This window comes from Rhynchophorus ferrugineus, unplaced genomic scaffold (genome assembly GCF_030347505.1).
Source record: "Rhynchophorus ferrugineus isolate W39M unplaced genomic scaffold, kcgeb_rfMv2 rfM7, whole genome shotgun sequence".
Classification (NCBI taxonomy): Eukaryota; Metazoa; Arthropoda; class Insecta; order Coleoptera; family Curculionidae; genus Rhynchophorus; species Rhynchophorus ferrugineus.
Genome location: NW_027472586.1, coordinates 14,412,557 through 14,425,083, shown reverse-complemented (window position 1 = coordinate 14,425,083; position 12,527 = coordinate 14,412,557). Strand labels below are relative to the sequence as shown.

Below are 12,527 nucleotides of genomic sequence, written 5' to 3'. Positions count from 1 at the left end.
ACCCTTAACAGATCCCTTTTAGCTTTCAGTTTAGATATTCTGTGTGATTTGATTATACCGTGTGATAGTTTCCTGTTCCTTGGAGAAGAAGAGAAGGAGCACTATGGAAATCATTTCGGTCTAAATAAGTTCAAAATATCTTTATCTTAAATAAATATAGCGTGCTATATCTTTATTACTCAAACAAATGATACTCATATACTGTTTCACTTGGATATGACTGGATTCAATGGAATGGGAATAAACAAAAGTCGATTAAGGTCAAGACATTTATTTAGTCTTTACACGGATCTGTGAGAACTCAACAGTTCTTTGGTGATTTGGTCGTTTTAACTTCTTTCGAAACGCATTCTTTACCATCATAGCATTGTTCAGATGGACAGTAACATCCAGCTGATTTAGGTTCCTTGCAGAGATACGATTTACAGCTTGATTCGCAGTTGCTGCTTACTCTACAAGAATAAATGAATTATGATTATTTATTCATTGCCATTTATTAGGAACAGCAATTAATTGTTATTTTTTGGTTTCTGAGGCAGACGTCAAAGAAATCATTTAATATTGCCAGAGCTAATTGAAAAGGTCAAGTTATTGAACAGGTCAATTGAAAAGTCCCCGGAGTACCATAGTAAAACACATTTTTTGGAACAATGATTTTTTATTCAACATAATTCTTTTGAAGGGTGATACACTGATTATAGCGACCCTTCAACTTTTCGATACAATTTTTGTAGTACGATTTATTTTTTGTTTCAAAATAGGCATCAGTTTCGACGATCACCTCTTCATTCGACGAAAAGCGATCATCCAGCGATCATTCTTTTGAGATCTGAGAACAGGAAATAGTCCCTGGGACAAATCTGGAGAAAACGGTGGATGAGGAAGCAATTCGGAGCTCAATTCATTGATTTTTGACATGGTGCATTGCCTTGGTGAAGCAGCACTTTCCTTTTCTTCAAATACCGCCGTTTTTCAGCGATTTCCTCTTTCAAACGGTCCAATTACTCTATGTAATAGTCGCTGTTGATGCTCCTTCCTTTTTCAAGGCAGTCAATGAAAATTATTCCATGCGCATCTCAAAATACGGACGCCATAACCTTGCAGCAGACTGTTGCGTTTTCCCACGCTTTAGAACGTTGTGCAGTCCACTCGGATGACTGTCGATTGGACTTTGAAGTGAAATGATGGAGTTTATCAATGAAGATGTTTCATCTATTGTCACATATCGACGCAAAAACTTGGGTTTATTACGCTTGATGATCAACTCGTCGTTTTTTTTTTGGTCAAAAGTGAGCTCACACGACACCCACTTTGCATACCCAAATATTCGTGAATGATATAATGTACACGTTCAGTTTCATTCAATTTCAATTTACGGTCATTCAAAATCATTTTGTGGATTTTTTTAATGTTTTCGTCGGTAACAACCTCTTTTGGGCGTCCTCTTGGTTCACCATATGCGGTGCTCATTTTAGCACGTCTAAACTTAGCATACCAATCCTTGATGGTTGATTTTTTTGGACCAGTGTCCGGACACTCGGCATCAAGCCAAGTTCTTGCTTCAACTGTAATTTTCCCTTCAAAAAGCAATATTTTATCAACACGCAAAATTCCTTTTTATCCTTTTTTTTACAATAACAAAAGTTGCTTCACTCAAAATGCTATAATTCATAAACTAATGATCCGACAGCTACCAAATTTATACACGCACCTTTTGAGGGTTAGGGCTAACTAAAAACATATAGATTTAATTCTTGTAGCGCCATCTATTTGTCAGGCCGGGTACTTTTCAATTGACCTGTTAAAAACAGCAGAAATTATCTTCTAAAATATTAATTGCCAAAGCACAACAACTTTCGACTGAGCAAGTGAATGACCCTACATTTATATCTAGAATGTTCTATGGACTATTTTATAATATGAACTGTTTGAAACGCGCTATAGTATGTCTTCATTAAATAAACATTACTAGGTATATTTAACTTTGAAATCATCTATTAGAAAAAACTGACATTTCTCCTACATTTTATTGCACAATTTTACAAATCCGGGTCAACGCTGGACAAACCCGAGCAGATGCGAACGATGCTTAACTTTATTTGATGCCCTGGACTCAGATCTTCAATCCATATGTCAAAAGTGGATCTAATTTTCGAGTTCGCGCATTTTAAAAATCATTTAAACATCAGTTGGAACTTATTTTTTGATATGATTGTGTTCGGTACATATGAAAATGCAGAGGCGATTTAAAGTGTTTTTATTACGTTTGTGGATGTTAGGAAACATCTAAACGACAATTTTATAATCGGCAAAACTATCACAATTTAGGAGCTCGAATACCTCTCAAAATACAATTTCTGCATTCACATCTTGATTTGTTCTAGTGTTGGGGACTGTCGACTGTTTAGTAATTGACTACTTTTTACTATCGACTGTTTTCAGTCGCTATTTTCGGTCTGACTGGTTTTGTTACTATTTACTATCGACTGTTTCAGTCGTACTTTTAGTTACTATTTTTGGTTCTACTGGTTTCATTCGACTGATTTTTAACATTCTGGCCCTGTCGTCCTAGCCGCAACCTTGACAAAAATGTACCCAGTTTATGCTTACATAGATTTATATGTAATATATGTAGTTTTATGATTTTTTTGATAGTTTGCTTGCAAATAACAACACATTAAAATGCAATAAAGCATTTGTGGGATATTATTCCATTCCATAATAGATCCACAGAACATTCAAATATAAAAGTAATTCTACGTCATTTCATTATTTAAATTCAATTATAAATTGCATGTTATATGTATTCAGTAATTATAAAAGTTAGTTTGTGAAAGATCCGTCTCGCTTATACTACCGTTGAAAAATATAACCACATAAAAAATAAACTGCCCCAAGCAATTAACTCCGTCCTTTCCTCTCTTACAATTTATAGAGGAAAGAATTCGTACATCTTCGTCTGACATCACGAATTAAAAAAACAACAGTCGAACCGTACATTTGACTGAAAATAGTAATTACTAGTTATTTGACTATCGACTGCTTAGACTGTTTGCGACTATCGACTGTTTCCATTCGATAGTTCCCAACGCTAATTTGTTCCCACAAAACTTGCTCAACTCGAGCGACGAGCAAAGAGTGCGGCTACAACAAGATATGGAGAAAATCGAAAGGCGATACCATTGATTTTGGGACGAAGACATAATGAGCGATTATTACTGGACCCTAGTGTGTGAAACAAATATAAACTTTTTTATTCAATGGTTGGCCGTTAATGGTCAAAAATAATAAAATAGTGAATTTATTGAGTATTTAGAAAACTAGAACAAATTTTAAAATAGAGCTGGTAATTTGGATTCAAGTCCAAAACTGTATATACTTATGTTATTATTGTGCAAAAATATGTCCCAAAATACTTACTTAAATTCGAAACCTTTCGGACATGGACATTTTTCGACGCATTTATTGGAACTCTCATCTCTGTAACAACCCTGCTTACAAACACATTTGCACTCCTTGTTTGGGTAGGGTGGATATTTATACCAGCGTTCGCCTTCTTTCAATTTCGGACAATATTCCTCTGAACCACCACACTTGTATTCTTCATTTTCGCCACATTTTTCATAGACATGGCCTAAAAATCAATAGGTTTGGATAGTGTTAATACTTGTTTTATCAAAGCTCGACCATGTTAACAGATCAATTGAAAAGTCCCCAGCCTGACACATAGATAGCGCTACTACTAGTTATTGTGGAAGAAAGGGATAAAAAGGAATTTCACGAGTTGATAAAATATTGCTTTTTGAAGGGAAAAAATACAGTTGAAGCAAAAAAGATTAGTATGATAAGTTTAGAGGTGGAAAAATGAGCACCGAAGACGGTGAACGCAGTGAACCCCAAAAGAGGTTATTACCGACGAAAACATTTAAAAAAACCACAAAATGATTTTGAATGGCTGTAAATTGAAACTGACTGAAACAGCAGACACTCTGAAGATATCAACTGAACGTGTGCATCATATCGTTCACGCATATTTGGGTATGCAAAGTGGGTGCCGTGCGAGCTCACTTTTAACCAAAAACAACGACGTGTTGATGATTCAGAGCAGTGTTTGAAGATTATCAATCGTAATAAATTCGAGTTTTGCGTCGATATGTGACAATGGTTGAAACATGGCTCCATTATTTCACTCCGAAGTCTAATTGGCAGCCATTCGAGTGGACTGCACACCATGAACCCGCTCCAAAGCGTGGGAAAACGCAACAATCGGCTGGCAAGGTTATGGCGTCTGTATTTTGGGATGCGCATGGAATAATTTTCATTGACTAGATTGAAAAAGGAAGGACCATCAACAGCGACTATTACATAGCGTTATTGGATCGTTTGAAGGAGGAAATCGCCGAAAAACGGCGGCATTTGAAGAAAAGGAAAGTGCTGCTTCACCAAAACAATGCACCGTGTCACAAGTCAGTGAAAACGATGGCAAATATCCATGAATTGGGCTTCGAATTGCTTCCTCATCCACCGTATTCTCCAGATCTGGCACCGAGCGACTATTTCCTGATCTCAGACCTCAAAGAATGCTCGCTGGGAAGAAATTTTCGTCGAAATCGCCGAAACTGAGGCCCATTTTGAAGCAAAGGACAAATTGTACTACAAAAATGATATCGAAATGTTGAAGGGTCGCTATAATCAGTGTGCCACCATTGAACTAAAACTAATTTTGCCAAAAAATATGTTTTACAATGGTAGGCCGCTACTTTTCAATTGACTTGTTAGTTGCAGAAGTTGATACAGTGTAACCAGCCTCAAAAAAACGATTTCTTGGATTGAAAGAATTTTTCAAAATCCTTCAGGACTACCCGTAAGAGCTGATGCAAAATATATCTTTGCATTACGAATAGATTTGTTCAAAACCGCTATAAAACGAAGCTGTAATCACTGCAGAATGTAGATAGAAAGTATTATTGAGCTTTATTTAACGAATGTTTTCACCTTATAGCCTTTACATAACGTATCCTATCAATTATTCTCACTTAATTCCACAATAATTCATGTCTTAACAGACACGTAAGAAAGTCATTGTTGTTTGAAGTTAAGTAATGTAAACAATGCTGTTTGTAATTGTTGTAAAATTACAACGACACGATAACGAAAAAGGCGTTCCTTAAGTGTCACAAGGAAACGAAATATCATTAAGTATGTAATAGTTTTACAAAGGAAAAAATAAAAATGACTAAAAAGTTCAAAATACCCAGAACTACATTGGCCACAATAGATACTTAAGAGAAACCTATTTTTTAATTATTTAATGATTACATTATTACTGGCCGTTGCTGACTAACCTACAATTTGTCTTTACAATAACTTAAATCTAGGTATATATCTAGGATAACCTATCATGACCTTATCATTTTTTAAATATATTTTAAAATCTCCTTTTTACCAACGAGGGTTTATCTGGGCTGGACCTACAGTTTACGTGGGCTCCGAACCACGGTCCTCGGCATTAAGCCTATCGCCTCTTGCATAAGACAATCACAAATATTAAACAATCACAAACATACATTTACGACCCAGCAAGATTCGAACCCGCGACTATCGCAACAGTAGGAGGACCATCCTGTTACCTTTACCACTGTGCCAACCAAGCCGGCTCGGCCATATCTTGGTCTCTGGTATAATAATATTTATGTATTAAGACTGCTATTTTTTTTTAACCAAATTCACCTCACTGCACTACACTACACAAGATCAAAAAAATCACAATTCTTTTTGAGCCTGTGTCTTGTTCTAGTATTATTCAAGAGTTGTATTACTTTGATATTGACATGAGAATCGAGTCTGTCCTTGCAAGTCTCTTGATTTCGTGAGTTCTGAAAGGCTTGTATTGTATTTATATTGCTTTTTGCGGAACATCCACATAATTATATTCCGTATGTCCATATAGATTTCAATATTTGCTTGTACAATGGCAATTTATTAGTACTGATAATAGTGATTTCCTTCCAATTAACCAATACATTTTCCTTTTCTTTTTTACATTTTCCTTCCAACGAAATTTTGTATCAAGATTTGTTCCGAGATACTTAGCCTTATTGCTAAATGGAATGATAGTATTATTTATTGTTATTGATAATTGTACCTTATAATAATATAACCTTGGCAAATCATTGTAAATATCACCTGACTATGCCAGGTAATAACCATGATTTTTTCGATTGGGATTTTTAAAATAAATTCATTTCTCATCATCCGTTGCTATTCGATTCAGAAATGACTTCCTTTCATAATTTTGAAGCAGAATTTCACTGACAATTTTTCACTTTTTTAGTTGCTTGTTATTCAATTCATGTGGCACCCATTTTCCCATCTTTTGGATCTTCCCCATCACTTGTAATCGTTCACAAACTAGCACTCGGCTCACATTTAACTTTTCTGCCATTTGGTTTTGAGTTTGTGTTCGAGTTTCATCCAACAAGTTCTGCAATTTCGCATCTTGCTGTTCCGCTGTCTCTAACTGCAAATTATGACTTTTAACGGCTTTTTTAAAATGAAACAACAAAAATAATGGGTATCGCAAGTGCACCTTTTCAGGCACAAAATTCGACATTTTCTAGAAATTATAAATCTATAACGCTGTTATTTTGGCAGAACGTAACTTGTGTAGTTTTGAGTTTAATATCAGTAGAATAAGATAACACATGTTTCAAATCATAACATTGTATATTTATGGCTAGTGGGATCTGTTACAAAAACAGGAAAATAATTACCCACACACCTGGTATAAAAATGGTTCTTACATCAATAGTAACTAAATAGTTTTAAGAGAAACCACATTTTTTTAATTATTTAATTATTACATTGTTACTAGTCGTTTCCCACTAACCTACAATTTGTCTTTATGATGAGGACCCATCGGCCCTATCTCAGTGTCTGGTGAAATAATGTTTATACATTACTCACTACACAACATTACACAAGATGAGATGGTTTGATTCTTTTGAGTCTGTGTCCTGTTCTGGTTGCATCCAAAAGTTGCAATACTTCAATTTATTGTTATTGTTATTATTATATTGTTTATTTTTATTGGTACTTGCATGCACAGATTTACTTTCGTTAATTTTTATTTTTCAAGCTTGTCTCCATTTATTTATATTGTCACTTGTCTGTTGTAATTTTCGTGTGGCTTCTTCACTATTGTCTCCGACAACTATAATCGCAGTATCATCAGTAAATGTAGCCATAGTAATATTCTCCATTTGTGGTATATCACAAGTGTAGAGTAGATAAAGCATTGGCCCCGGTACACTTCCTTGTGGTACACCTGCTTTAGCTTCTTTTATTCTAGCTTCTTCTTGTTTAACTCTAAACATTCTGGCTGTAATGTACGATTTTAGTAATTCGGTGTGTTGTTTTGGTAACTTTCTTCTTCTTTTTGGTTGTAATTTTCTGTAGTTTATGAATAAGGACTTGGTGCCAAATCTTATCGAAGGCTTGTGCTACATCTAAGAATATGGCTGAGCATACTTTTTTACTTTCGTAAGCTGATTCAATAACATCTGTTATTCTGTGGACCTAGTCAATTGTTGAATGCTTGTTAATAAACCAAAACTGGTGTGTTGGTATTAGGTTTTCGTCTCTATGATCGGTTTTATTCCTTTCAACAGGAGTTTTTCAAAAACCTTAGATATTACTGGCCGCACTGATATAGGTCTATGGGTTTATTTCGTTTGGTGACTTTAAAGGTTTTGGGATCATTATAATTTCCGCCATTTCACCGCATTTGGTGAGTTTTATAATTCCCTTTATTGGTAGTTTTTGCAATATAATTCTCCTGTTATTAAGTCATAGCCTAGTGATTTCCTGGGATTAATGTCAGTTTTAATAAGTTTGGTTAACTCTTTCGGGGTATATTTATTTATTTTATTTATTTTATTTATTTTAGGAGGTATTAGTTTCGTTTGCTTTGAAAGTTTTTTCCAGATATTCAGCAAGTACTTCTGCTTTTTGGTGATTGTCACGTGCCCAATTCCCACGTAGGTCTCTTACAGGTGAACTGTGTAAATATAAGCGCTTTAGAGAAATCTAAATGCAAAGGATTTATAATGCGAAGACAGTTCTATACTAGTGAATCAAAAAAGTGTGATATATGGAACTGATGAAACCTTCTATAACTGGAAAAATCGATTAGAATATATGAATACTGGTCTCCAAATTATAGAAGGAATAATTTCGATGCAAAACGGTTTTATTAATAGAAAAACAAAAGCAGTTTGAAGATACAAAAGTGGAATAAGGAGCAATGTCCATTAGCTTACCGACCACCGATGAAATGTTTACCTGTTATGTATGCCAGCGAATCATTATTTTCAGAGATGAATAGGATATTAAAAAATTGCTTAGAAACCGTTTGACAGATGACTCACAGTTCAACCTGCATTCTGCTAAAAATAACATCGTACAACCCTAATATAATTTGTAGTCTAATCTGAAACAACAGAAATCACACTAATATCACTTCTAATTTCAATAAGGTACGCGTGTAACGTATTTTTATAACGTTTTATAACGTCTGTGTACAATGTTTTATACGATGAATAAAGAATTATGAGTTAATAGTATTTAGTATTATTGTAGTCCCAATAATTGTGAAGTCAAAATTATTTGACGGCATGTTTCTGACTTCACTAAACATTTACTTAGAGAGATGGCGCGTTAATACACAGAGGTCCGCCACCCCTGGCCTATATGTATTTAAAATGTACAGAGTTGAACGAAGCGAACGTTCGGGGTCTGCGCGAACACCTGCGCGAAGATTCGGCATGGATTCGGCGAAAATCTCTCGAAAAAGAATATAACATGTTTAGAAGGCTTCAGTATTCTATTTATACATTCGTGAAGAGATTTCAAACATTTACAATTCTGTAACGATTACAAAATGATCCAAAATCACCAGAAGTTATATTCAGTCCCAAGAGAAAAGAATGTATAAATTTGTGTAAATTATGTAAAATAATAAAACCTTAAATTAAGTATATTACATCTATTTGGTGGCACAAAATATATAAATGGAGTCATCAGGCAATAAACAGGTATGAATATGTATTTACTGCATGCTGTATTTTGTATATATTTTATTACTATTTTGAAGGTGAAATATTTGTTAAGTATCCTTTCATCAATTATAAAGTAAAAAATAAACTTGCTAACAAGCACATTTAAGACATATCTTGGAAAAAATTAAGGAGTAACACCTTGAAACTAGTGAAATAGCTGCTGTCTAAATAATAACATAAGTAAGTGACTCTTTTCTCTAAAACTACTGTGTTTAATGAGTTCTACTTTATATTATAGGTCGAATATATGGTTCTTTTTGGAAAGAAGATGAGAAGCGATTGTTTAACATAGTGCGTTTAATGGGTGGTTACTTTTACATGTTGATGTGTTCGTCACATTTTAAAATGTTTGCATTGTTCTATGAATTAAATAAAATTAGTTGGCAAACTTAATACTTTCGTGTTGTTAATAATTATTTTATATGGGATTATGATTAAACATCTTTTCTCTCACCAACTGTGAAATACCTTTTCCATATTATTTCACAAATTTTATACTAAGGAGAATATCAATAAATGTAATTCCCTTCAATGAAAGATACCATTTGCAAAACAGAAATCAAAGTTAAATGTTATTTCAGATTCCTGCAAGTAAAATATAAATATATTAATATTTCGTGTTTTTAATGAGGTTTCTATATATTATATGTATTATTATTAATCATTAATAGATATAAAACACATATTTATCATTCAAAGACATCTTTATAGTAATAATTAAATTACATCGAAAATCAGGGTTATTTTTTCGAAACCAAAACATATGTCATTCATATTCCCGCCAATTTTTCCCACGTTTGCTCAAATTTGATGGCCAGATCCGCGGCTCCTGGAACTACGCTCTGTTCGTTCGTAAGAACTTTGAACCAATTTTGAAACCTGTTCATCACTAATGTTCGCCGAATTTAGTTCTGCTCATGCGCATTTTCAATTTTCCCACGGAATTCGACCCGAATGCTCGGGTCTGCACACACCATAAGAAGATATGTATGCAAGAGAAGCAATATTACAGTCAATACACCTATTTCGAACGCTTATCATGTCAATCCTTCTGTATGGCTCCGAGATCGTTTAAGTTTAAGTCATTCGTTTAAGATGCCATAGTTTGGATATGCCCGCCGATTGAAAGATGAACGAATTACTCACAGACTTCTGTGACGAAATCGACCTTTCGGATGGAGAACGCGGCGAATAGCTCCAAAAAAAGACATAGATCAAGATCATCGAAAACGATCAACTGTGGAAATATTTAATGAAGAATGTTCGAAATCCACTGGTAGCAACAGCAGCGTAATAGTTGAGGAGTGAGTAGACACAAGTCCTCCCTATTCGTCATAACCGCCAGACCCCTTTCCATTTCCATTTCTTCTTCCATTCTTAATACGATATAAGAGAATGGTCTAGTCAGTAAATAGTTGTAAAAGACATGTTGTCTTTGTAAGATATAATTCAGATGTGAAAAAAAATGGATAATAAGGAATTTCGCGTGATGTAAAATATTGCTTTTTGAAGGTAAAAATACAGCTGAAGCAAAAAACTTGGCTTGATGCCGAGTTTCCGGACATTTCTCCAAAAAAAATCAACCATCAAGAATTAGTATGCTAAGTTTAGACGTGGTGAAATGACCAATGAAGATGGTGAACGCAGTGGAGGCCCAAAAGAGGTTTTTACTGACGAAAACATTTAAAAAATCCACAAGAAGATTTTAAATGACCGTAAATTGAAATTGAATGAAATAGCAAATACTCTAAATATTTGGGTACGAGAAAGCTCTGTGCAAAGTGGGTGCCGCGCGAACTCAATTTTGACCAAAAACAACGACGAGTTGATGATTCGCAGCAGTGTTTAAAGCGTTATCAAGCGTAATAAACCCGAGTTTTTGCGTTGATATGTGACAATGGATGAAACATGGATCCACGATTTCACTCCGAAGTCCAATCGACAGTCATCCGAGTGGATTGCACAACGTTCTAAAGCGTGGGAAAACGCAACACTCCGCTGGCGCATTTTGGAATGCGCATGGAATAATTTTCATCGGCTACCTTGAAAAAGGAAGGACCATCAACAGCGACTGTCATATAGCGTTATTGGACCGTTTGAAAGACGATATCGCCGAAAAACGGCCGTATTTGAAGAAAAAGACAGTTCTGCTTTACCACGACAATGCACCGTGTCACAAATCAGTGAAAACGATGGCAAAAATCCATGAAATCGACTTCGAATTGCTTCCTCACCGCATTCTCCAGATCTGGCCCCCAGCGACTATTTCCTGTTTTCAGATCTCAAAAGAATGCTCGCTGGATTTTTCGTCGAATGAAGAGGTGATCGCCGAAACTGAGGCCTTTTAAAGAAAACAACAAATCGTACTACAAAAATAGTATCGAAAAGTTGGAGGATCGCTATAATCAGTCTATCACCCTTGAAGGGAATCACCGACTAATAAATATTAAATATACTTACCATCAATAAAAATAAAGAAACTTAAAAGCATAACCACCAACATAATATGAACATTCATGTTTACGTATCTTTTGATTATGTATTCTCCAAATACAACCTACCGCCATTTAAATATGTGTTGTCGAACGCAGACTGACGCGAAACATTCGAAACATCCCTGGATTGTATGTTGATTGGAATTAATGAAGTTTTTTTCCAGTGGTATGTTCGTTTTTGTTCATATATCTCAGGAATGTGCTTTTTTGACGTATATCTATCGATAACAACACGTGGAACTCAACAAAGCTCGACGAAACTAAAAAAAATATAAAACCTCTATTACAGTCCGGATTCTGTATCGTTAAATTAGAACGTATTTTGTTCTTTTATAGTTGAACGATTAAAGGGTCATCAATTTTCTGAGACGCTATTGATAATCGATAAAATGAGGCCTCAGTATAATATATTTCACTGCAGGAAGACAGGAGCTGTCGTTGGTAAAGGGCAGGACAAAGAAGACCGTAAGTCAACAGGAAATAGCGAAGTATAGTGCAAAAGTAGGGCGCTCGTTGTTTTGTTTGGTTTCGAATCTATAGGTGTTTTCAATGAAAGCGATACGTAAATGAAATGTTTATAGTATCGTGATTTTATTTTTCGATAGAAGTGGTTCTTTGTCTTCAGTATTATGTAATATAAGAGAAAGTAATGGCAATTTTAAGTTAGTTATTATTATTCATTACAAATTTTTGTAACTGCTCTGACATAATATCCACACACAAACTCGAAATTATTTTCGTGTCAACCTGTTATAAATAATACTTCTCATACATTACTAATAGCTTAATGAAATAAAATGTTCGAATAAACTTCCCTTATCATTACGTTTATTAAAAATCTAATAACTTCTCTCAAAAAAAATTATATTTTTATATCTTAGGATCAAGAATTAAAAATAATGTTCTTTTCTTA

At 34.6% G+C, this 12,527-nt stretch overlaps 1 protein-coding gene across 1 annotated transcript; it reads right to left on the bottom strand.

Annotated features, from left to right (window-relative positions):
- Positions 1-255: 255 nt before the first annotated feature.
- Positions 256-11,720, bottom strand: LOC143200020 (uncharacterized). Its single transcript, XM_076410255.1, has 3 exons — positions 11,580-11,720; positions 3,421-3,634; positions 256-452 (listed from the first exon to the last, which is right to left on the bottom strand). The coding sequence occupies exons 1-3, from the start codon at positions 11,635-11,637 to the stop codon at positions 302-304; spliced, it is 423 nt and encodes a 140-aa protein (XP_076266370.1). The 5' UTR covers positions 11,638-11,720; the 3' UTR covers positions 256-301.
- Between the last annotated feature and the right edge of the window lie 807 nt (positions 11,721-12,527).